The 25,000-nt window shown below is 39.5% G+C and overlaps 1 protein-coding gene across 3 annotated transcripts in view; it reads right to left on the bottom strand.

The window, feature by feature from the left end:
- Positions 1 to 25,000, bottom strand: part of cers6 (ceramide synthase 6) — a 244,961-nt gene that overhangs the window by 118,428 nt on the left and 101,533 nt on the right. For all 3 annotated transcript variants that reach the window (XM_020526339.2, XM_020526345.2, XM_048599054.1), the window contains exon 3: positions 20,339 to 20,469. In XM_020526339.2, the coding sequence (XP_020381928.1) occupies positions 20,339 to 20,469 (131 nt within the window). The remainder of the gene's footprint in view (positions 1 to 20,338; positions 20,470 to 25,000) is intronic.

The raw sequence follows: 25,000 nt of genomic DNA, 5'->3' as shown, positions 1-25,000 counted from the left end.
AACCCTCATTTCATGAATTAATAAAAAATGGCCACCAGTGCAAACCTCACTGCTGATTGGCTGGACACATTAGCAGAGGGCAAACAATATTATTTAAAGCTAACTTTCACTGCTGGAAGGTAACATGTCTTAAAGGGGAGGTGCATTATAGCTTGGGCAAGTATTGTCAATTTTTTTTATTCATTTATGGGATGAGGGCATCACTGGCTTTCATTGTCCATCCCTAATTCCCCAGAGGGCAATTAAGAGTCAACCACATTGCTGTGGGTCTGCAGTCACATGTGGGTGTAGGCCAAGCCAGATAAGGATGGCAATCTCCTTACCGAAAAGACATTCGTGAACCAGATGGGTTTTTCCTGACAATCAGCAATGGCTTCATAGTCATCATTGGACTCCTAACTCCAGGTTTTTACTGAATTCAAATTCTACCACCTGACATGGAAGGATTCACACCTGGGTCCCCAGAATATTACCTGGGTCTCTGGATTAACAGTCCAGTGATAATACTGCTAAGCCATGACCTTCCCTTGCCTCATGCAGCAAGTGACACTGACCTAGGAAATATTGAAGAACGACACAACATGAGACAGTGTGGTTTAGATTAGTCCATTGAACTGATTGTCTTGGTGGACTTGGCAGAAAGGAGAAGTATCCTGCACCCACAGAGGGCAAAGACGACCTCCAGTAATGCACTATAAAATGAGTGAGAACACATAGCTGTGGAGGTCAATGAAAAGAGAAAAGGTGCAATGATGTAGATACAGTTCAAGAAGTTCACTCACTGTACATGACTGATCAAGGTAACATGTTATATACGTTTTTTAAACAAATTAGTGTATATATTCAGGGTAAAGTGAACTTCTTGAAACCAAAAGTTTCAGGCAAAAGTCATGGGGTCAACTTTTACATGGCTAAGCTTTGAGGGATTTACACATGTGCTTTATTTGACCCCAAGAGAAATCCAAAAGAAAATTGAATAGAATAAAGTAGACCCCAATGAAACTAATGTCATGCCTTACTGGGGAGCACCTGTGAAGCCAAGCCCAGCTACTCCCAGAGCCGTCACAATAGCTAAAGAGTTAATCAAAATATGCAAAGGTTCTCCAATTTACCTGGCTGTTTCGACTTAGGTGAATAGAAAACGTGGACAAGTTTCTGTACTTAACGAGAATTATTACTTATTTCAACTCAATTGATTTTAGTACAGGTAAACAACTATGAACTGTCAACATATAATCCTAATTTTAGAATTCTAACCCCCTTATAAAACTTCCCCATATTCATACAGAGAGACAAAAATAATTGGTATTATGTGTGGAAGGAAAAACTTGGAAGGCATTTCAACAGTCTCTGTCTACAGGGTTCACAGAGATGATCCTTTTGTTTGCCAAAACTTTCTGTTCTTCAATATCCGTTCATTAGATACTTTTCACTTCCTTGCAGGAGTCACAGAATGACTGGTTCATAAATTATAAAGTCCTTTTCTAATTAGTTAAAAGCAACAGCTTATAGAAAATAGTGAGGGACATAAACTGGCTTTCTTCAGATGTCAGGTACTTTCTACGGCAAGAAGAGACACACCATCTCCCTCTCCAGAGGTCCAAAAGATTCTGGCAGTGTTGCCTATACCCATAAGCTGTTCAGCTACCTGGAGCCAATAACACAGTTATTGGCAGTGGCTTTTGTCATCAACAACTGGTCACCACACCGCAGAACGATTGGTTGCCAGCCAAATCTCACTTTGTACATATCCCCCTTTGCAAGCAAACCGCTCCCCCCTACTCATAGAACAAAGCTGCAGCGAAAACACCACTCACAATACTTGTTTTTAAAAAGTCCAGCAATCCCTTCCTGATTTTCAAAGACGTCCTTCTCCCATTTTAGGCCGTGTAAAAAATACAGGAAAAGTAAAAAGATACAACCTATACACTAAAGAATCCATATTAATTATCTAACATTTATTTATTCTGTAACATCACAAATTGTATATTTTTCAGCCAACACAGTATAAACATATAACAAATTATCTACACACTTTCCTTTGGCAATATCTCCTTCTGTCCAAGCGTGTTGGATCACCAAACACCACACCAAAGACAGGGCCTTCACTGCTCTGCCAAAAAAACTTGCCCGATGTCTTTCTTACCCCATATGTGTTTAGAAGTAGGACAAAAAGAACAATTTGTTATACAGCACCTTTAATATAATGAAATAAGCCAAGGCATTTCACAGGCGGAGCTATAAAAATATTACACTGCACCATGATTGAGATTTAAGGCAGTTGATCAAATGCTTGGAATCTTCTCGGCCCCTGAATGATGTGGGTTAGCAAGAAATTTGGAAAAAAACGAGTGAAATATTCAACGAGGCCCTGCTCATCATCGAGACCATAAAGTTCCATTTTCACAGGGAGATAGGGTGGTGAAGGAGGCATTTGGCACACTGCCTTCATTGGTCAGACTCTTGACTATAGGAGTTAGGACATCATGTTGCAGTTTTACGGGACTTTGGCGATTCCACTGTTGGAGTACTGCATATAGTTCCGGTTGTCCTGTTATAGAAAGTCTATTATTAAATTGGAGGGAGTGCAGAAAAGATTTACAAGGACGTAACTGGCACTAGAGGGTTTGAGTAATAAGGAGAGTCTGAATAGGCTGTGACTTTTTTCCCCTGGAGCATAGGAGGTTGAGGGGTTACCTTATAAAGGTTTATAAAATCATGAAAGGGATAGATAAGGTGAATAGCAAAGGTCTTTTCCCCAGGGTAGGGGAGTTCAAAACTAGAGGGCATAGGCTTAAGGTGAGGGGGCAATGATTTAAAACCAACCTGAGGAGCAACTTTTTCACACAGAGGATGATGCATATATGGAATGAACTGCCAGAGGAAGTGGTAGATGCAGGTACAGTTGCAACAGTTAAAAGACATTTGGACATGTACAAAAATAGGAAAGGTTTAGAGGGATATGGGCCAAATGCAGGCAAATGGGATTAGTTCAGTTTGGGAAACCTTTGTTGGCATGGACAAGTTGGATTGAAGGGTCCATTTCCGTGCTGTACGACTCCGTGACTCTTCACATTGAAATCTTTCAAAATTGCAGTGATCATCTTCTGAATCTCTGATCTATTCATCCCTATCAGCTATATAACATCATTTTATAGATCTTCCAATTGTTATTGTTAGTAGTAACTTTGACATCCTCATTCCATAAAAAAGATCTTTAGTATAATTGAGCACATTCAATATTTTACATTTTAGAAATTATTTATTTGATAATATGGGATCAAGGCCAATCCAGGTTTCCAAAATACATTGACACAATGTTGTGGGTGAGTGTGTTTGCATATTTCGTCCTTTGTGAAGACTTCTGCATCTGCTAAACCTAATTGATCCACATCTTTTGGATTCTATCCAAGAGATTATTCATGCACACATCCGAGCAGTGAACAATTCTCTTCAAACTGCCAGGAATATCTGTCATGCTAGGGTTAGTCAAGCTTACATCACTGCCTCTACCATCAATGAGGTTTCCTACACTAGTAAACTTTTCTTTGCATAGACCTTCTGGTTTCAAATTCCAGATTCCTCTGATCCAGTTATTCCAAGTGCCTTCACCAAATCAGCTTTTCTCATGAACATGATGCTAATATCTTTCTTAAGTTTCTCATTAGAAGATTTTTGCTTGTGTGTCATCATCAGCTTTGATTTTGCATGTCCATGATACAAATTGGAACCACTGTAAACTGCACCTTCTTGTCATCTTTACAAGGATTTTCTTTTCACCAAACTTGGCAACAGTCTTGTTTGTTGTTATGTCAAAGTTTATCAGTTGTTTCCTCTATTTTTATTTGCAGTGAAATCAATAAGCATGCATCTCTCTTTTGACCAATCAGTGGAATTTGGTGGTTTTATCATTGAGTTCAAATGGCAGACACTGTGAAATTTTCATGTTCTGATGGCATACTAAACTATGCCTTTTCATGAATCTGGTGCACCAAACAGCACTGGCTATGAATTCTAGAATACCAGCTTTTGTTCTGTTATAGTGATGATGTTTATAAAATTATGATGTTTTGGGATTGTGTCTTTAAATTTAAGGTCAAATAAAGGAACTCATGTGACCTGTTCGGAAATCTCAGAGATAGCAAGAACTGCAGGTGCTAGAGCAAGAGTCAATACAGTGTGCATACATCAGGACAGATGAAGGGTCTAGGCCTGAAACATCGACTTTCCTGCTCCTCTGATGCTGCCTGATCTGCTGTGTTCCTCCAGCTCCACATGAAATCTGCCTGATATGAAAAGCTGTAGAGAAAGCTAACTTAAAGATTACATTACAAGCTTGCCTAGAATACCACTAAATATCACAGTCAGTGTTATGGAATCTGCCTGGATCTTCGAGAGGCAGAGGAGCTGGAAACTACAAAGGTCCCATGATTAGTTATGCAGGTGGATCTCCATGTTAGGATTTAAACGACCAAATTTGTGGCAAAGTAAAATGTGATCAGAAGAATTCAGACAAAGGGGAAAGTCTGCAGGAAAAGAAAACTTTGCTGTCTCATACAGCTCTACATTGGAAAGTTACCAGCTGAAAAAAACAAGGAACAGAAATAAACCTTCAGGAGCTAAGAACGTCAATGTAAAACACACTTAAAATAGCCCTGTGAGGTAATTTTTTTTTGAAATTTTATTAAGAATTGGAAATGGCATGTATCATTTGGTGATTTAAATTGTAAGTTGTCCACGAAGATAGAGGCAGAAGTAATGCAGGTCAGTTTTGTCAAGGTACTTTTATATAAAATGTAATTTGAGAAAACAATTTCACCCAAGTGCATCAGTTCTACAGAGGCACATGACTGCAGTCAATTGCCTGGGAGAACCCCTGTAGTTTTATTGGGTAGAATGCTTATATTACTGAGTTTATAACAGAACAGAACATCATTAATTTAGTTTAATTTTGAATTCAGAACAGAAGGTTCCAGGTGTGAGTTTAGGACAACCAGGAATTCTGCTTGCATGAATATCAACATTTTAGCTCAGGTGAATCAGTTAACGTAGCTGAAGACTATTCGTTTCATTGAATTTCCAAGCTAGAAGAGTTTGGATAAAAATCCGAAAGTTGTTTGAACGGCAAAAGTTTAGTCCATCAGAATTGAGAAATGGACTTAGCCAGTGGCCTTGGAAAGCAATCACAAAACTGTCTCTGCAGTCCAAGGAAACAAAGCTGGAAGAAGTTAGTTCAGTAAAAAAGTAAAAAGTTGAGACAGCAGTGAAATTTCTCTGAAAATGTGTGTGTGTGTAAAAGAATAGCATTTGGGAACAGTTTGATACTTTGTTTTGCTGTCAGTGTTGACATCTTTCTGACTGTCATATATACATGTAGATAGCTCTTTGTTTTCTCTTCTTTTCATAGAATCATACGGTACAGAAGAGGCCCTTCAGACCGTCAAGTCTATACCACCAAAAGTTATTATTACCTACACTAATCCCACTTTCCAACACTAGGCCCATAGTCTTGAATGTTCTGACACTGCAAGTGCTCATCCAAGTACTTTTTAAAGGTTGTGAGGTTTCCTGCCTCAACTACCCTCCCAGTAGTGCAAAATGAAAACATTATTCCCCAAATCCCCTCCACACCTCCAATCTTTCACTTTAAAATTATACCCTCTTGTTACTGACCCTTCAACTAAGGGGAATAGCTGCTTTCCACTCACCCTGACCATGCCTCTCATAATGTATTCACCTCTCTCAGCTTCCCCCCGGCAAAGTTCTCTGTTCCAAAAAAAATCCAAGCTTATCCAGCCTCTCTTCATAGCTGATATGCTCCATCCCAGACAACATCCTGCTGAATTTCCTTTGCACTCTCTCTAGTGCAATCATATCTTTCCCATAGCATGGTGACCAGAATTGCACATAGTACACCAGGTTTGGTCTAAACAAAGTTCCGTACAACTGCAACATAACCTCCATGCAGTATAATCTATGCCTCAACTGGCAAAGGCAAGCGTCCCATATGCCTTCTTAACTTGCCTATACCTGTCCTGCTGCCTTCGGGTATCTGTGGACTAGCACCCCAGGATCCCCCATTCCTCTAAGCTTCCTAGTGTAACACCATTCATTGAGCACTCCCTTATCTTGTTTCTTCTTCCAAAGTGCATCACCTCACATTTATCAGTGTTAAATTCCATCTGCCACTGATTTGCCCATCTGAATAATCCATTTATGGACAGATGGATAGATGGACGGATAGATAGATAGATAGATGGATGGATGGATGGATGGATGGTTAGATGGATGGATGGATAGATGGATGGATGGACATATAGATAGATAGATAAATAGACAGACAGACACAGATAGATAAATAGATATACAGACAGACAGATAGAGAGATGAAGCCAGGTGTCCTTTGGATTAGGGTTACACCTGACCAATCTTGCCATCATCTGAGATCATGAGACTTTAAACATTTTAAAGTAAGAAATCTCAACATGCCATTCTTTCAGACATTAAATGGCGATATGATTTATTTTAAGTTATCAGTCCGTACATGAATCATACAACCTTAGTTTGCTCAGGTTATAAAATCAGATGGCTCAGAACATTACAATATGACTATTTTGTCAATGCTCATTAATTCATTCTGTCACTTTTTCCTGCAGTTTAAATTGAGCTTGTACCTATTATTATTTCCCAAAGGCATTATGTTAGATCATTAGCCTTGTCAATTGTTTAGAAGACAGTTGCTAGAATTGGCAGAGAGAAAATCTAAAGGTACTTGCACATGTCTTTAAAGTTAAAAAAAGGTACTAACTACAATTCATTATTTGATAGTCACATCAATTTTAATTCAATAAAATGTTGAATGAAGAAAACTGGTTTAATAGCAACCATGTAACCATGTCAATTGTCAAAAAGACTCAGTCAGTTCTCTAAAGCCTTTGATTGAAGGAACTTTGCTATCTTTACTGGGTCTCGTATACATCTGCTTCCAGGTCCATAGAATTGCAATTGACTTTTAACTGGCCTCTGAAATAGAAAGCTATTCATTTGTATCAAACTATTACAAGGACTAAACAAAAGAATGAAACTGGGCGGCCATATTGTATTGACCCAGGCTCGAGAAGTGACAACACCAAACACACTTCTGTTAAAGCTGCAAAGCCCTCCACACCAACATTAGGTGGCATGTGCCAAAAGTGGAAGAGCTGTCCTACAGACTAGTCAAGCCTCAGCTTGACATAGTCACACTTACGAAATTAGAAACTGTCCTAGACACTACCGTCGCTATCCCTGCATATGTCTTGCCCCACCAGCATTGGGTCAAAATCCTGGAACTTCTTGAACAGCACTGTGGGTAGCCCTACATCCAAGAACTGCATTGATTCATGAAGGTGGCTTGTCACCACCTTCTGGAGGGCAATTAGGGGTGGGCAATAAATGCTGGTTTAGTCAGAGAAACCTGCACCTCACGAGTGACTTAAGAAATCTGACTTCTTAGGGTAATTAATTATCTGGATCTTTGTACATACTATACTCCAATTATGTGTGGTAAAATTTTTAGAAAATTCTACGATGAGAAATGGAAATATATTTCTTAAGCAAATTTAACTGTGATCTGTAATAAACCATAGGCTGAATTTTCCCATTTTTGGCAATGTTTTATCAAGTGAGATTCATGGCAAACATTCCATCAAGGTCCATGTTATTTTTCTCAGGCAATCTTCCACTTTTCAGACCACTAATAATGTAATTGACCCTTTGGTGTGTAATCATTATGTGGCTGGAGAGGTGGAAGTGCCCACCACTGCCAGAATGTTATGCAGCTGGCACTGTTTGAGTCACTGCAAGGTATGAACTACCCTTCCCACTCTGGTGGTTCACTGTCACCCCAAGGAAATGGTCCAAAGGGCAAGTTAGCTCTCTGGTTAGCTTCTGGAGATGCTGCTGGACAGGTGGTGGACAGTGACAGCTTCTTCCTGTTGACCATAAAAGGAGGCCACATCTTCAAACTCAGCCGAGACAACAGATTGGATCGGTACAGTGTCCTGATTGCAATGCAATGTATAGCGGTGAAGGGAGAAGGTGTAATAACCATCTGCTCTCTGCAAAGGTAAGTTCTCCTATCTTCGCTCTTCTATCTACCAATCACAGGGACACCATTCATGGAACTTTGTTATTGCACATGCCTCTCAATAAGGCTAATGGACTAAAACTCTCATTAATTAAAACACTCACAAGCACTTAATAGCTCTCACCCACCTTCTTACTCACTCACAAGCAGGCACTCCACACCCTTCCTGCTCCTGCATCACCACTAAATCCTCTCCCATCAACGGAGGTAAATAATTAGAAATCAGGACTCGTGACCTAAAGTGTGGTCAATTAAGTGAAACTTAAGGAGCTACTAAAAGAAAGGGAAGGACAGAGAGAGGTTAAAGCTCAGCTGCTAATGTTGGAGCAAAGGAAATCACTGTCAAACAAGAACTGTAGGGCAGGGAAATCTTGGTGAATTGCAGGACTTGAGTTTACAGAATTCAGGAGGGCCAAATCCAAGGCAGGATTTAAACAAAGAAAAATAAGAATTTTAAAATTGGGTCATTGCTTGAGCAATAGCAAATGCAAGTTTGCAATGGACTTGCAGGATTTGGTGCAAGTGAGGAAACACAGTAGACCGTATCAGAGGAGCTAACGTGAATGGAGGGTGTTAGTGTGTTAGCTGGTCAGGAGTGCTTTGAAATAGTCAAATCTATAAATAGCAATGACATGAGTAAGTGTTTAAAATATCCACTTGCCTGGATGAGTGCAGCACCAACAACACTCAAGAAGCTTGACATCATCCAAGACAAAGCAGCCTGCTTGATTGGCACCACATTCATAAGCATTCACTCCCTGTACCACTGACACTTAGTAGCAGCAGTGTTTACTATGTACAAGATACACTGCAGAAATTCACCGTAGATCCTCAGACAGTACTGTCCAAGCCCACAACCACTTCCATCCAGAAGGACAAGGGCAGCAGATACGTCAGAACATCAAAGTTCCACTCCAAGTCACACACCAAGTCTCCTAACTTGGATATATGTCGCCAATCCTTCCGCGTTGCTGGATTAAGGTGCTGGGATTCCCTCCCTAAAGACATTGTGAGTCTATCTACAGCACATGGATAGCAGTCATTCAAAAAGGCAGCTCACCACCACATTCTCCAGGGCAACTAAGGACAGGGAATAAATGCTGGCCAGCCAGCAATGTCCACATCCCATGAGTGAATTAATAAAAGTCAAGTAAAGGGGAGCTAGAGGAACACAGCAGGCCAGGTAACATTAGAAGAACAGGAAAGCTGATGTTTTGGTTTGGGACGCTTCTTCAGAAAAAGTAAAAGAATGTTAATTTAAAATCAATTTCACAATGTTACTTTAGAAACTGTAATGTTCAGCAAATAAACAGAAATTTACATTTTTCTTTCTATAAATCTTGTACTTTTATGTTTATTTTAAAAACAAAACTGCAAAAACAGATGCAGCCTCTGTGATATCAATAAATCAATTTAACTGTCAGGAATGCAAGTGATGAAAACACTTTTGGAGTCAAAACATATTTGACTTTGAACTAATGGAAGATATTATAAATTCTGAAGGTCAAACACAAATTTACAAGCAAGAAAGTACAATTTTTCCACTATAAATACACTCTCTCAGATTGAAACTGAACTAATCAGTAGGTCTCCCTTGAACAACACATGGTTTCTCCTACCTAGCTAAAATCATTGCTAACAAGTACAGTTTGCAATTAAATGTCAAGCTATTTAACTTTTTTCAAAGGAGACAATTAAGACAAGTGTCATTATTTCACAGCAGCACCTAATGTTTGTTTCTCCACATATGGGCTATTTTACAACCAAATCACACTCTTAGCAGAAGCACAAGTCTAAGCATATCTGGTAAAGGAGTTATGTATTCAGGTACTTTGAGATTCACATTTATTATTGCAGTAGAATATAAGTTACAGTTATTAGCAAAAGAAGGTTTTTGGCACAGTTGGGAAATGCTGCCTTCGACTAAGAAGCTCCAGATTCAGTTCCCACACTGGACTTGATGGCATTGATGTCTACTCATAACGTGGCCAGATTAACTTGTCAATCCTTTCAATGGCAGCTGGTAAGAGCCAGAGAGATTTCTAAATAATCATGTGATCCAAAGCAAGTAAGAGTCCTTGCCAAAACTATTCATAGCTATGGTCTATAGCCTGACTATTGCCACAGACTCAGGCTGGTGTGGATCAGATTGATTCCAACAGCAACAACTGGCGACCTAAGTCCTTGTCCTACTCACAATGAAGGTCATACAAACTGAAAAAGTTATTTAAAAAGCCTGAAGGTACATACTACTGTAGCATCCTTTATGTATTTTGTATAACTGTGCTTGTAATTCCAGCTAATTATAGCTGCATCATTCCACCTCCACAGATGCAATCAAGTGACCTAATAGATCAATGTCAATAAACAGGTCTGTTTGAATCTAGTTACATTCAAAATTACATTTGATTAAATAACTATTATATTATATGAATAATTATGTCATCTTCAACTTAGGTAAGGTGGCTCAGTGGTTAGCACTGCCACCTCACAGCACCAGAGACATGCGTTTGATGCCAGTCTTGGATGACTGTCTGTGTGGAATTTGCCCATTTTCCCTGTGTCTGTGTGGGTTTCTTCCAGGTGCTCTGGTTTCTTCCCACAATCCAAAAACATGCAGGCTATGTGGATTGGCCATGGTAAATGTGGGGTTAAGAGGACAGCGTGGGGTCTGGGTGGGATGCCCTTTGGAGGATTGATGCAGGTGTGATGAGCCAAATGGCCTCTTTCTGCACTGTAGGGATTCTATTATTTCATTTTAGCAGCTGTGAATAGTCGCTGCTTACTTCTCAAACACCCTGATAACATCACAACAGCTGAAATTGCAATTATACCAAATGGTTGCATCAGAGTGTGATTGGTAAGGACAAGCTAACATTCCACCATTTGATGGAGCACTGCCCATTCCTTAAGAGCTGGTATTTGAAGTGGCATCCTTTTCTTCATTAATACTTTGTTTCTGATTCAGTCTACCAGTTGATTGTTTGACATAACTTTTCAAGTCTGAATCTGTTTATTGCATTTCTATTCAAGAAAATGGGCTATAAATATCAGCCTCATTCTCCTTATCATCATCAATTTTAGTTATAGGGTTTGAAAACTGTATCCAATAACTGAATTTCAAAATTGTCTCCCTGATTCATGGACTCCTTTTCTTTTCTTCCTGCCCAACTCTATGGGCTCAAGATATGGTCAATAATAAAATTAAGGAACAAGTCAAAATGTTCCTCTTGTATGTTTCAGTTTCTTCTATTTCACTGGTTTTTCAAACGTCCTTAATGAGGCCAATATTCACCCGAAAATAAAATCAATTCCTTCTGTAGGAATTTGTTTCATCACTCCAGCTCAACTTTATCATTTGTCAAATTACTCTTTATCTCAATTTTGTCGAATGAGATTGATTTGTAACCTCCATATATACCTCCAATTAATATTTTCTCTTTCATTAATGCTTCTGGAAGACAAACAGCATCAGCAGCCAGCATCAGTGACTGTGTTGCTCCAGTATCTCTCAATATTGTTATTGATTAACTTCCTAGATTCAAAGCAAAATACCACCTCTTCTGAACTATAATACTTAGAATCCCCAGTGGTCTGATTCTCTTTGCAAATATTTGAAAAATAATTTTCATGACAATCCTGAGCTATCTCTCCTTTCTTACTGCATTCCAAGGAAACATGTTCATTTTGTACCATGGGTACAGATTTACTACCTATGTCCTTTCATGAAGCTTAATTTCTTAAGATTCATTGGACATTCTTATACTGTAGTCCATTTTCTATTTAACTTCCAGCAATTGGCTTTTGAACATCAAATCCTATTACAATAAAAGAATACAATGTTTGTTATCACTTATTAATTCTAATATTTTTCCTTTATTTCTTTGGTGTCCTTACATCTGTTCGCTACAAACAGTACTTCTTCCATCCCTCTTTGCTCTAAGCTGTTTGTAATTTCCCTATCTCTTTGGAGATAAAATTTTTATAATTTCATCTTCCCACTCTTTGTCTCCTCTCATTCATGTCTTTTGATCTGTCTGTAAGTCGAGTTGTTCTTAATTTCTAGCCACATCTTAGCTAATTCCAATCATGACACATCAATTTCAGGTTTCCTTCTTTTCACAATTCTAAATGTTGGATTTAAGTATCTCATTCTCATAGATCCTGCTGTTATGTCTACCTTCAAGTTAGCTGCAAGTCTCTCAGTTTAGCTTTAATCAAAGATTTTAAATAATTCACAGTTATATCTTCCACTTCCAGAAAACTCTGAGCAACATTCAAAGCCATCTTCAACTCCATGCAGTAAACATCCACAACAAAGCAGTTTTGTATTTAGAACTGTCATGTAGCAATTACTTTAAAAATAAAGGCACAGAAACCTCTTAAATCCAGTGAATTCAAAATTCTGCCAGGAAATCCAGTTGTTATAATCCTTGCTGATGTTATTGCTGGACAAGTCAAGTCTCAGATTGAAATCAGTTTTGATAGATAATATTTTATATCTTTTTGATTTTAAAAAAACTTATTTCACTGAAACAAAAAATAAGCAATGCACCAGATTTGATTTTCACAAGAGAAGTTCGTTATGCAAAAGAAATGAAGATAAAATAGAATAAATCAAACCATTTACATATAATACAGGTTTAAACATTTACAAACAACTTGGTAAAAGGTAATCCTATTTATCCCAAAAGCACTCCGTTTAATTACTTGTACCAAAGAGAATTCCCTTGACTTTCATAAGCATAGGGGTTAATTTACCTCTGGCTTTAACTCTCTTTCTTGAAAATTTGATAGTCTCAGCCTGGAGCCTTCCTATAGCTAAGCTTAGACTTTTGCAGCTACAAATAACTTTATTAGGGTTAGAACTAAACACTTGTGGTCTGGAACTTATAAACCAAACTGCACGTACTGAGGTAACCTATTTCTTAACAGTGCTAAACCATCTTTTCCTCTGGAGTATAGGAACTGCAGATGCTGGAGAATCTGCGATAACAAGGTGTAGAGCTGGATGAACACAGCAGGCCAAGCAGCATCAGAGGAGCAGGAAAGCTGACGTTTCGGGCCTAGACCCTTCTTCAGATATGAACTATTTATTAATGTACTTTTATAAATTTTATGAACAAAGTATATATTTTTAAAATGAAATCACTCATCTTTACTGATTTACTTTTCTTCTTGACTCCTGATACATTAAATTCAAAACGTTTATCCAAAAGGATTCATTGAGTTTCCCCTTCATACCTCTGCAGAATTGTGATGCCTTATGATCTCTCTCATATCATTCAATTCTTTGTCTCCAATTTTTTGCACATCGTCCTACTTAGTTCTGCCTTCAATCGCCTACGGTAGGATCTATTACCTGGCTCTGTACTGTTTTACTTCTCTCTCCTTCTTTGCAAGACTCCTCAAAGTCCATTTAAAAGAACAAGCTTTCATTCACGTATCTGTATCTCCAGCTCTGTAGGTACAGCATTCTTTCCTACAATTTTCTAACAGTATTATTTAGTAACACATAAAATTCAAACAGAACTAGATAGGTTAAATGCAGAATGTTCCTCATAACTGGGGATCCAGAACCAGGAGTCATAGTCCAAGCATATAGGGTAGGCTATTTAGGACCAAGGTGAGAAGAAATTTCTTCACGCAGAGAGTGGTAAATCTGTGGATATCTCTGCTACAGAAAGTAGTTGAGGTCAAAACAATGTACTGTTTTGGATATTTTCAAGAAGGAATTAGTGTTTAGGGCTAAAGGAATCAAACAGTATGAGGATAAGTCGGGAGCAGGCTACTGTATGAACGTTCAACAATGATCATACTGAATTGTGGAGTAGGCTTGAAGGGCAGAATGGCCTACTCCCACACCTTTTTTTATGCTTCTGTAGCCATATAAACTTCTAAATAGGAAGTCTCTGAGTAGTTGTTTTTTACATTAAGGATGCAATGCAAATGCAAGCTTATTTTGTTTTACTTAGTTCTTACAAATGCAAAATTTGTTTCAGTCTCAGTTTTCATGTGAAGTACCTTTCACCTTTCTCCAAAAATTTCTTTCATCTAAAATATCTTAATTTAAATTATTCTGGTAAATGCATAAATTCAAGACACCTTAACAGAGAAACATTTGCAGCTTTAGTTTTTATTGGGTTATCCATCTTCTGATAGATATTTTTCTTGCAGTTCTAGGAAGTTATGAAGATAGAAATTCAAATCAGAACTATGATAAATTATTCGAGCATGTTCTTTATGGAGCATTAACTTAGGCAGTAAGGTATTATTCCCAGTCCACAAGAATATGCATATAAATGATTCAGTGTTTTTGAAAGGTTTTCAAAACTTCTCACTGCCGCACTGGAGTTGGTAATAGTGATGTGTACTTGCATGGTTTTGCACACATTGGCAGAATTTAATGCTATCCACAGCAGTAATCTAGAAGGCTGGTGGAGGGAATCAGTGCAGGAAAGAAGGCAGTGAGTGGTCGCCTTTCTGCTTCCTTGAATTACGCAGACACTGGGATGGTACCTGAAGGCCTTCCCAATCAGGAGGTCAATTGACACCCTTAAGTTTTTTTTTAATTCACTCATGGAACGTAGATGTCGCTGGCTGGCCAGCATTTACTGCCCATCCCCACATGTCCTTGAGAAGGTGGTGTTGAGCTACCTTCTTGAAGCACTGCGATCCAGTGTGGCCAATTAAGGACATTATCTCACCATTGCTGGTATTCAGGAGGTTTACAACAAGTAAGAAGGCCACCCGCTGCAAGCTTTCTTGCAGGCACAGGGAAAGGACAGTCCTAATCAGGCCCCTGTGTTTAATGACCCACAGAAAGCCCTGTCTGATTGGTTAGCAAGTAGATTCTGAGGCAACACCCCTACAAATCAGAGTCCACAGACTCAATTGGGCAGAATGGCTTACTCTTGCAGCCAAATTGTATGTTCCCATGTTCAGTAATGAAATGCCATTTATTCTAACAGCTAAGGCCAACTATGTGACTGATAAGGGAGTGAAACATTTGAGGTGCATTTCTGAGTAAAGACAGAAGAAGTAACTTATTTGGATATTTGAAGTCATCAGGAACATCATAGTGCTTTATAGCCAATTAAGTAATTTTGAAGACTACTTGCTACTGTAATTCAACAAACCCAACAGTTAATTTGTGCAGAGCAAGGTCCCACAAGCAGCAACAAAATAGTGACTAGATCAAACAGTGACAAGATCAGTGTTGAAGCTACTCACCATACTGACTTAGAAATATATCACTGTTTCTTCACTGTCGCATGGTCAAAATCCTGAAATTCCTTCCGGAAAGGTATTATGGGTCAACCTCAAGCATGTGGACTGCAGCAGTTTAAGAAGGCAGTCCACCATCACCTTCTCAAGACTAGGGATGGGCAATAAATGCTGGCCCAGCCAGCGATGCTTGTTACCCATTAGTGAATAACAAAAAATCTATTTTGGATACACTTCAAGTAGAAGTCTTACCCATAAAATAAACACTCAATCCTTACTTAGATAATAACAATGACAAGTTTCTTCTACAAATTATTTTCATAGACTGACTATCTGTTCAAATCGAGAAAAAGCAAGTGGATAAAATGGACATGGGTCAGACTTCCAACAGAATCATAACTTACTACAGCTCATTCATTAATCAAAGCCACTTTTCAATTTACTAATTATTCGTATTGATGTACTTTGGGAATGCTTTCAAGTTAAAGTTGCTTGTGAAAGTCAGTGATTCATTTTAAGTCATTTAATTTATTGACTGAATAATTCATAGCACTAGGGCAAAAGCGGTTTTGCATCTTCCTCACTTCAGGTTTGCAAGTCAAGTAATACTTCCAATAAATTAATGAACAAGTGTATCCAATGTCCTTCAGCAAAATCCTGCATTCCACACTACACAAAGAAGAATGCTGAAAACATCTGCTTTATTGTAATGAAATGGTAAAAATATAAAGGCTGTGTAATGTTATCACACTATTACAAAGCCTTTGTCAAATTATTAGTTTAAAATACAGTTCGCTTGAACAGCTAGATGCACTGCCATTAGCAAAGAAACCAAATCAATATCATAAAGTATGTTGGAGTCATACTGGGATGACAGTTCCCAAAACCACAATTTCTCCAACACTGAATCCCTAAGAAAATTAAAATATAGATTACCAAGGTCAAAACAGTGCACCAGTCTGAGTTACGTGATTGATTACTTGAGATCCATACCAGTGGAATGTACATTTGTTAATAACCCATGCAATCTTATTTCCAATGCCCTGATATTTAAATTGTTATGTGAGGGTAATGGTAGGATGCATCTGGTCAGGTCTATGCCCTGTCTAGCCTACCCAAAAATTAATAGGCCAGCATTTCCTAATGACAAATTCTAAATTGGCCTTCACTCATTATCCACTTTCGGAACCAGAAATAGAAAAAAGTCAAAGACTCCCACTACTCATGTGGAGTGACAATACACTTGCAGGTTCCAAGACTTCTGTATTATAGAGGCAACTCAAAGTATTTCTTCAGCAGCATAATGAGAATATGTAAGTACAACTTAAACTATATTGAGATAAATATCTGTTTGCAATGAATATCTTCCGTTGTTAACTGTGAGTAATATGCTGAAAATTTTCTGCTCCAGGGGCATCCTAGAGTCAATGAGATTTCTTCTCATGAAACAGTCAGGTTGACTGGGTGACTAAGTCATCTGGGGTATCACAGGATCTGGAGCAAAGACAAGTTACATGGACTCCTTACGTTGTTATCTTTCCATCATATTTCTTCTTTCATGGTATATGGGCATCACTGGCAAGACCAACATTTGCTACACACCTCTAATTAACCTGGAACTGAGCAGTTTATTTGGTCATTTCAGAAGATAGCTAAGAGTCAATCACATTGCTGTGGGTCTGGAGTCACAAACAAGTCAGACCATGTAAAGATGGCAGATTTCCTTTCCTACAGGAAAATAGTAAACCAGATTATTTTTATGACAATCAATGAGAATTTCATGGTTACAATTGCTCAGACTAGAATTCAATTGAATTCAAATTCCTCGCGCTGTCATGGTGAAATAAGAAAGCATGATAAAATTGATCTGAGAGATCTGGTGTTACAATCCTGCAAAAGTAACCCAAAGCGCTTTGATTGTTTGAATAAAATAATTACTGTTAGGGTAGATGGTGAAGAATAAGCTCTCAAATAATTGCACTTAGAACATAAGAACTAAGAACTAGGAGCAGGAGTAGGCCATCCGGCCCTTCGAGCCTGCTCCGCCATTCAATAAGATCATGGCTGATCTTTTCGTGGACTCAGACCCACTTACCCGCATTCTCACCGTATCCCTTAATTCCTTTATTGTTCAAAAAAAAATCTACCTTATCTTTAAAAACGTTTACTGAAGTAGCGTCAACTACTCCACTGGGCAAGGAATTCCATAGATTAACAACCCTCTGGGTGAAGAAGTTCCTTCTCAATTCAGTCCTAAATCTGCTCCCTCTAATCTTGAGGCTATGCCCTCTTGTTCTAGCTTCACCTGCCAGTGGAAACATCCTCTCTACTTCTATCTTATCTATTCCCTTCATAATTTTATATGTTTCTATAAGATCCCCCCTCAATCTTCTGAATTCCAATGAATATAATCCCAATCTACTCAGTCTCTCCTCATAAGCCAACCCCCTCAACTCCGGAATCAACCTAGTGAACCTCCTTTGCACCCGCTCCAGTGCCAGTACATCCTTTCTCAAGTAAGGAGACCAAAACTGCACACAGTACTCCAGGTGCGGCCTCACCAGCACCTTGTACAGCTGCAACATAACCTCTCTGCTTTTAATCTCAATCCCTTTCGCAATGAAGGACAAAATTCCATTTGCCTTCCTAGTTACTTGTTGTACCTGCAAACCTACCTTCTGTGATTCATTCACAAGGACACCCAAGTCCCTCTGCATAGCAGCATGCTGCAACTTTTTACCATTCAAGTAATAATCCTTTTTACTATTACTCCTACCAAAATGTATGACTTCACATTTATTTACATTGTATTCCATCTGCCAGACCTTTGCCCACTTCCTTAATCAGAGTGGAGTGCAAAGAGTTAGCCATATAATTCTTCATTTAAGAATACAGTAGTGATTAGCGAGGAAAAGAGAAAGTGGCTGATGTGTTTATTTTGCCCATTATTATTGATTTACTGAACACTGGGACACTGACCTGTCAGTGAAAGATTTAGTACTGAGCGCCTGTGTCAATTCCTTCCATGTGGCTATGGATATTTTGCTACAGCTGTCTTCTGTACCAACCTTTTGTATAATCTCTTCAAAGAGGTTTCAAAAGTCTGTTATTGTGAGCTGTGTGTATTTTTTTTCTATTATAATTTGGTGCAATGTCCTTACCCATTTATTCCTAGGTCTATCAATGCATGTACAAACAGTCAATTTGTTGAGCCAAGTACTTTCCTGTGTACCTGCTAATCTGTCACCTTTCTGTTGTGATCTTCATTCAAATTTAGCTTTTAAAGGTCGTACTCACAATTGTCGAACATCGTTTGGACAGGCATTCCATTTTAAAGGAGAACAACCATGAATGGCACAGTGACTCAGGAGTTAGCACTGCTGCCTCGCAGTACCAGTAACCCAGGTTCGATTTGACACCACCAAAATGGAAGGATTAAATGCGCTGAGTGTGCAGAATATGAACAGGATCATTGATGAGGATGCTCATATTCCTGCTCCCAGTGCTACAGGGCACAGGTGATCTGAAATCTTAACACAATGGCACTGATCTGGAAAAAAAATCAGATCCCTGTATTTCTGTGATTCAAAAAAATTACTCTGAAGTATTTTGTAAAGCTAACTTTTTTACATAATTTATCATCATTAGTCTTTATAAAGTCACCTCAACTGACTCCTTTCAAGGATTACAGGTCAAGCTTTTTCCAGTCTTTATTCATACTTCTGACAGTATTTGATTAATCTTGTGGACTTTCTTCTCTTATCTACCATTAGATCTAAAGTCTGCCATCCTGCCACATCCAGTTATGAATAGTAGTGGACAATTAAATAACTGACCATAGGAGAAGATTGCTCAAGTATCATCATTCTAAATGATGGAAGATCATCAGTGCAAAAGACAAGGCTGAAGCATTTGCAACCATTTTCAGCTAGAAGTCCCAAATAGATAATCTATCTTGGCTCTTTCATGAGATCCCCAACATCACATATGCCAGTCTTCAGGCAATTTGTTTCACTTCACAATTGACAATAATGCTGGGCTATCCAGTGACACCACATCTTGTGAAAAGAATAACAAATAGAATTCATATATCATTGCCCTGTTGAATAACATTTCATTCCATATATTCCATAGCCCTTAAGACTCTTCCTCAGATTTGGGGAACCTTCCCAGTTTGGTATTGCATGTGAATTCGACCAGTTTGCAATAATTCAATGAATGCAAATCCATGTGCTTAATTAGCGAACAGTACAAGTCTGAACACTCTTTCCTAAGATGTCTCGTTAAGCACTTTTCAACCCGAAAGTAACACATCCCTGCTACTTCCTACCCTCTAATTAATTGGTAATTTAGTTTTAGCTTAGCATTTTAAGTATAAGTCATTGCTTTTTGTGCAATTATCTTTCGTGCTACAGCATTTGTCAAAAGCCTTCTTGGAGCAGAAGGATCACATTATTAAACAAAACATGATTAAATGAAAAGCCTTTACAGAAAACAGCTGTAGTAAATTATCCATAGCCATATGGAAAGAGACGACACAGGAACTGATTATCAAATCTCTCACTGACAGATCAGTGCCCCAATGTTGTAGTGACAGAATATCATTTTCATTATAAAATCAAGGAGCTGGTCAGCAGAATCTTTTCCTTCTGAATTCAGGCAGCCTGTGTTTCCTACATTGTAATCATACATGTAACTTTTATCTGATAATCTATTTAATTTGTATTGACAATTCAGGTCACATGGTTTCATTTTCACAGTGGTTTCCAAGAAAGCAATCTCAGAGAAATAGTACTTCTCCTTTGATTTTCAAACTTTATGTCCCACAAGAAAATCAATGGCAAACATATATGAATACTTCCAATACTTAAGGCAGAAAAAAATTACTCAATTGCAGCAAATGAAGCCCCCTTTGCAATAACATCAGATTATAAACTCTGTCCTAACTTTGTCTAAGTAAAACACAACAGACTAAATCCGTACATGCTCTCACAGAATTTGGTAAGGGTGCTGGGCTTCTCCTGGTTCCTTCTCTGCCGAAACCAACGCTGAATGGTGCGAACATCCCAATCCAATTGTTTGGAAAGCCCTTCTAGTCTCTTTTCATCTGGATGCTAGAAAAAAGAAATCAGTCAATTATGAGATTCTTCTCATTCATCTTGTTCTTCAACAACAATGACAACATACATTAATACAGCATCTTTAGTACTGAACAGTATCCCACAAAGCTTTACTAAGTTGTCAACAAAAAGTAGACACTGGCTCAAAGGGAAATGTAAAAAGAGTTAAGAGGTGACTTTTATTTAAGAATCTGAAAGAAGAGATTGAAATGTACACATTTATGGAATCCTAGTGCAAGCTTTTCTCTTAGTCTAATTTTATTCAAGTGAATAAAATCTCCTTTTTTCTAAATTATTTATTTATGATTAACTACTACTTAAATTACACCAAATTTCATACGTTATTATTCATGAGCCCAGCTGATGGCAGTCTTGGACAAGTCAGATCCCAGAGTTAAACCTGGTTTGACAGATCATAAATTTTATTTTTACAATTTGTTTGCTCTGGTGGTCAGTCACTGAACATATTCATAAGAGGCTACCAAAACACACAAAAGGAAAAAGGCAACAATGCAAACTATGAGTTCTGAAGAGCACTCATAGCAGACTCAAAATATAAACTGTTTTTCTCTCTCAACAGATGTTGTCAGACCTGTTGAGTTTCTCCAGCATTCTTTGTGTTTGTTACAAACTATGTTACACTCTGCAAGAATTATATGAAACAATCTTATTATAAATATTAGAAGGAAAGTTTCAATCCCTTTACCCTCAACCACAACTTTACGGTTACAGGTCAACGGTGGATCACCTCTTCCCCTGATTCTTAAACAAAGTGCTAAGACTTATTATCTAACTTCGGTTCCTCAGGCTTAGGTCTTCCACAGCCTTCTGCTTCTGGGGTTTTCTTCTAAACAATTCAGGGCTTTTCCCATCCCTGGCAAGTATGGAGACAGCTATTATCAGAACTTCTGCTGCTAATGGCCTCTTTTCTCTGACTGAAGCTGGCACACTGCCTGACTGCTTTTGGATGCTTCTGCTTTTCTGTGATATGAGATCCTCTTGCTAGGCAGTAATGGTTTCCAGGCCTCAATTTTCAGGCAGATCGGAGAAGCTGAAGCACGGGAGGAAGCCCTGAATGTTACCCTGTTCAGGCATCTGGCAGAAAAGTGTGGAGGCTTCCTTTCAAAATTGAGTGGCTCCTCCCACTTTATGACATGTCCCTTACAATGCTCCTTCTCCACTAAAACCATGAGCACCATCTTTTGCCCAGCACCATTGTTTCTGCATCCCCCCACCTCCTCCCCATTCAACCACCACTCCTCTCGCAGCCCTGAGAGTCAAAAACATACATGACCCTGGACTGTTGGTCCTTCATCTCTGAGAACTACTTACGGTCCCAGTTTTGTCTTCTGCAACTGCTGAGATGAGACAAAAAGCAACAAATCAGATTGACCAGCATCTTCCCCAAGTGAAGACAGAAGTCCCATCTCCACGTGTTAATTGGCTAAGGGGCAGTCAGTATCAGGGGCTATGCATTCTGTTTCTCACCCTTTAAAAATCCACTTTTCCCTTTGAATAGTCTTTGTGTCATAATGGATAATGGTAACTATGTTCGAGATTTTCCTGTGAGGCTAATGCTGTGTACCATTATTTATGTAAATATGCTACAGCTACTCCAGGTGGGAAAAACATGCATAGTTAAACTCAAAAATCCGCAAATTCCTGTCCTTCTTGTTGTTAGCTACACCAGAATTTCCTCTCATTTTTCAGAATAATACTCTTACTTTATCCTATTCACATAAATGAATGCTATATTTATTGGGATCACTTTGTTAAATGTTGAACAACACTTGAAGGAAGCACTGAGGATGGCAAGGGCACAAAATGTACTCTAGGTAGGGTATTCCAATGTCCACCACCAAGAGTGGCTCAGCAGCTGTACTACTGATCAAGCTGGTCGGGTCCTAAAAGACACAATTGCTAGACTGGGTCTGTGGCAGGTGGTGAGAGAACCAACAAGAGGGAAAAACATACTTGAGCTCATCCTTACTAATCTGCCAGCTGCAGATGCGTCTGTCCATGACAGTATCGGTAACAGTGACCACCGCACAGTCGTTATGGAGACGAAGTCCCGCTTTCACATTGAAAATAACCCCCATCGTGTTGTGTGACACTATCACCGTGCTAAATGGGACAGATTTCAAACAGATCTAGCAACTAAAGATTGGGCATTGATGAGACACTGTGGGCCGTCAATAGCAGCAGAATTGTACTCCAGCACAATCTGTAACCTCATAGCCCAGCATATCCCCCAGTCATCCATTACCATCAAGCCAGGGGATCAATTCTGGTTCAATGGGGAATGCAGGAGGATATACCAGGAGCAGCACCAGGCATACCTGAAGATGAGGCATCAACCTGGTGAAGCCACCAAACAGGACTACATGTACGCCAAACAGCACAAGCAGCAAGTGATAGGCAGAGCTAAGTCATCCCACAACCAACAGATCAGGTCTAAGCTCTGCAGTCCTGCCACATGCAGTCATGAATGGTGGTGGATGATTAAACAACTCACTGGAGGAGGATGCTCCACAAATATCCCCATCCTCAATGATGGAGGAGCCCAGCACATCAGTAAGCTTCAGCAGGAAATGCCGGGTGGACGATCCATTTCAACCTTCTCCAGTGGTCCCCAGCATTACAGATACCAGTCTTCAGCCAATTCAATTCACTTCATGTGAAATGGTTGGAGGCACTGGATACTGCAAAGGCTACGGGCCCTGACAACATTCCAGCAATAGTACCGAAGACTTGTGCTCCAGAACTTGCTGCTCCCCTAGTCAAGCTGTTCCAGTACAATTACACACTGGTATCTACCCGACAATGTGGAAAATTGCCCAAGTATATCCTCCAACCCAGCCAATTACTACCCCATCAGTCTACTGTTAATCATAAGTGATGGAAGGTGTCATCAACAGTGCAATGTTGCTCAGCAATAACCTACTCACTGATGCCCAGTTTGGTTTCCACCAGGGCCACTCAGCTCCTGAACTCATTACAGCCTTGGTTCAAACATGGACAAAAGAGCTGAATTCCAGAGGTGAGGTGAGCGTGACAGCCCTTGATATCAAGGCTGCATTCAACCAAGTGTGACATCATGGAGCCCGAGCAAAACTGGAATCAATGGGTATCAAAGGGAAAACTCTTGGTTAGAATCATACCTGACACTGGGGAGTCTACGGCCTAGTGGTATGATCGCTGTTAATCCAGCGACCCAGAGAACGTTCTGGGGACCCGGGTTTGAATCTCACCATGGCAGATGGTGTACTTTGAATTAATCTGGAATTAAGGGTCTAATGGTGACCACAAATCTGTTGCCGATTGTCAGGAAAAGTCCATCTGGCCTACACGAGACTCCAGACCCATAGCAAAGTGGTTGACTCTTAACTGCCTCTGGGCAACTTGGGATGGGCAATAAATATTGTCTAGCCAGCAACGCCCTCATCCCGGGAATAAATAAAGAAAATAGGAAGATGGTTGTGGTTGTTGGAGGTCAATCATCTCAGCTCCAGGACATCTCTGCAGGAGTTCCCCAGGATAGTGTCCTAGGCCCAACCGTCTTCTGCCGCTTCAACAATGACCTTCCCTCTATCATAAGGACAGAAGTGGGGATGTTCACTGATGATTGCACAATGTTTAGAACCATTCGTGACGCTTCAGTGTCTGAAGAAGTCCGTGTCCAAATGCAATAAGATCGGAACAATATCCAGGCTTGGGCTGACAAGTGGCAAGTAACATTCATGCCACACAAATGCCAGGCGATGACCATCATCAACAAGAGACAATATAACCACCACCTCTTGACATTCAATGGTGTTACCATCAATGAATGCCCTACTATTAACATCCTGGGAGTTATCTATGATCATTGATCAGAAACTCAAATGGACTCACCACATAAACGCAGTGACTACAAGAGCAGGTCAGAGGCTAGGAATACTGTGGTGAGTAACTCATCTCCTGACTCCTGAAAGCCTGTCTACCATCTACAAGGCACAAGTCAGGAGTGTGATGGAATACTCCCCACTTGCCTGGATGAGTAGAGCTCCAACAACACTGAAGAAGCTTGACACCATCCAGGACAAAGCAACCCGCTTGACTGGCACTGTATCCACAGGCATCCACTCCCTCCACCAACAATGCTCAGTAGCAGCAGTGTGTACTATCTACAAGATGTACTGCAGAAATTCACAAAAGATCCTCAAGAAAGCACCTTCCAAACCCATTACCATTCCCATCTAGAAGGACAAGGGCAGCAGACATATGGGAAAGACCACCACCTCCAAGTTCCCCTCCAAGCCACTCACCATCCTGACTTGGAAATGTATCGCCGTTCCTTCACTGTTGCTGGGCCAAAATCCTGGAATTCCCTCCCTAATGGATTGTGGGTCAACCCACAGCAGGTAGTCTGCAGTGGTTCAAGAAGGCAGCTCACCACCACCTTCTCAAGGGCAACTAGGGATGAGTAATAAATACTGGCCAGCCAGCGATGCCCACATCCCACAAAAATGAATGAATAGAAAAA

This window comes from Rhincodon typus, chromosome 7, assembly GCF_021869965.1.
Source record: "Rhincodon typus isolate 14 chromosome 7, sRhiTyp1.1, whole genome shotgun sequence".
In the NCBI taxonomy this organism is placed as follows: Eukaryota; Metazoa; Chordata; class Chondrichthyes; order Orectolobiformes; family Rhincodontidae; genus Rhincodon; species Rhincodon typus.
Note: the sequence above shows the minus strand (reverse complement) of the source record. Positions and strands in the feature narration are given on the sequence as shown.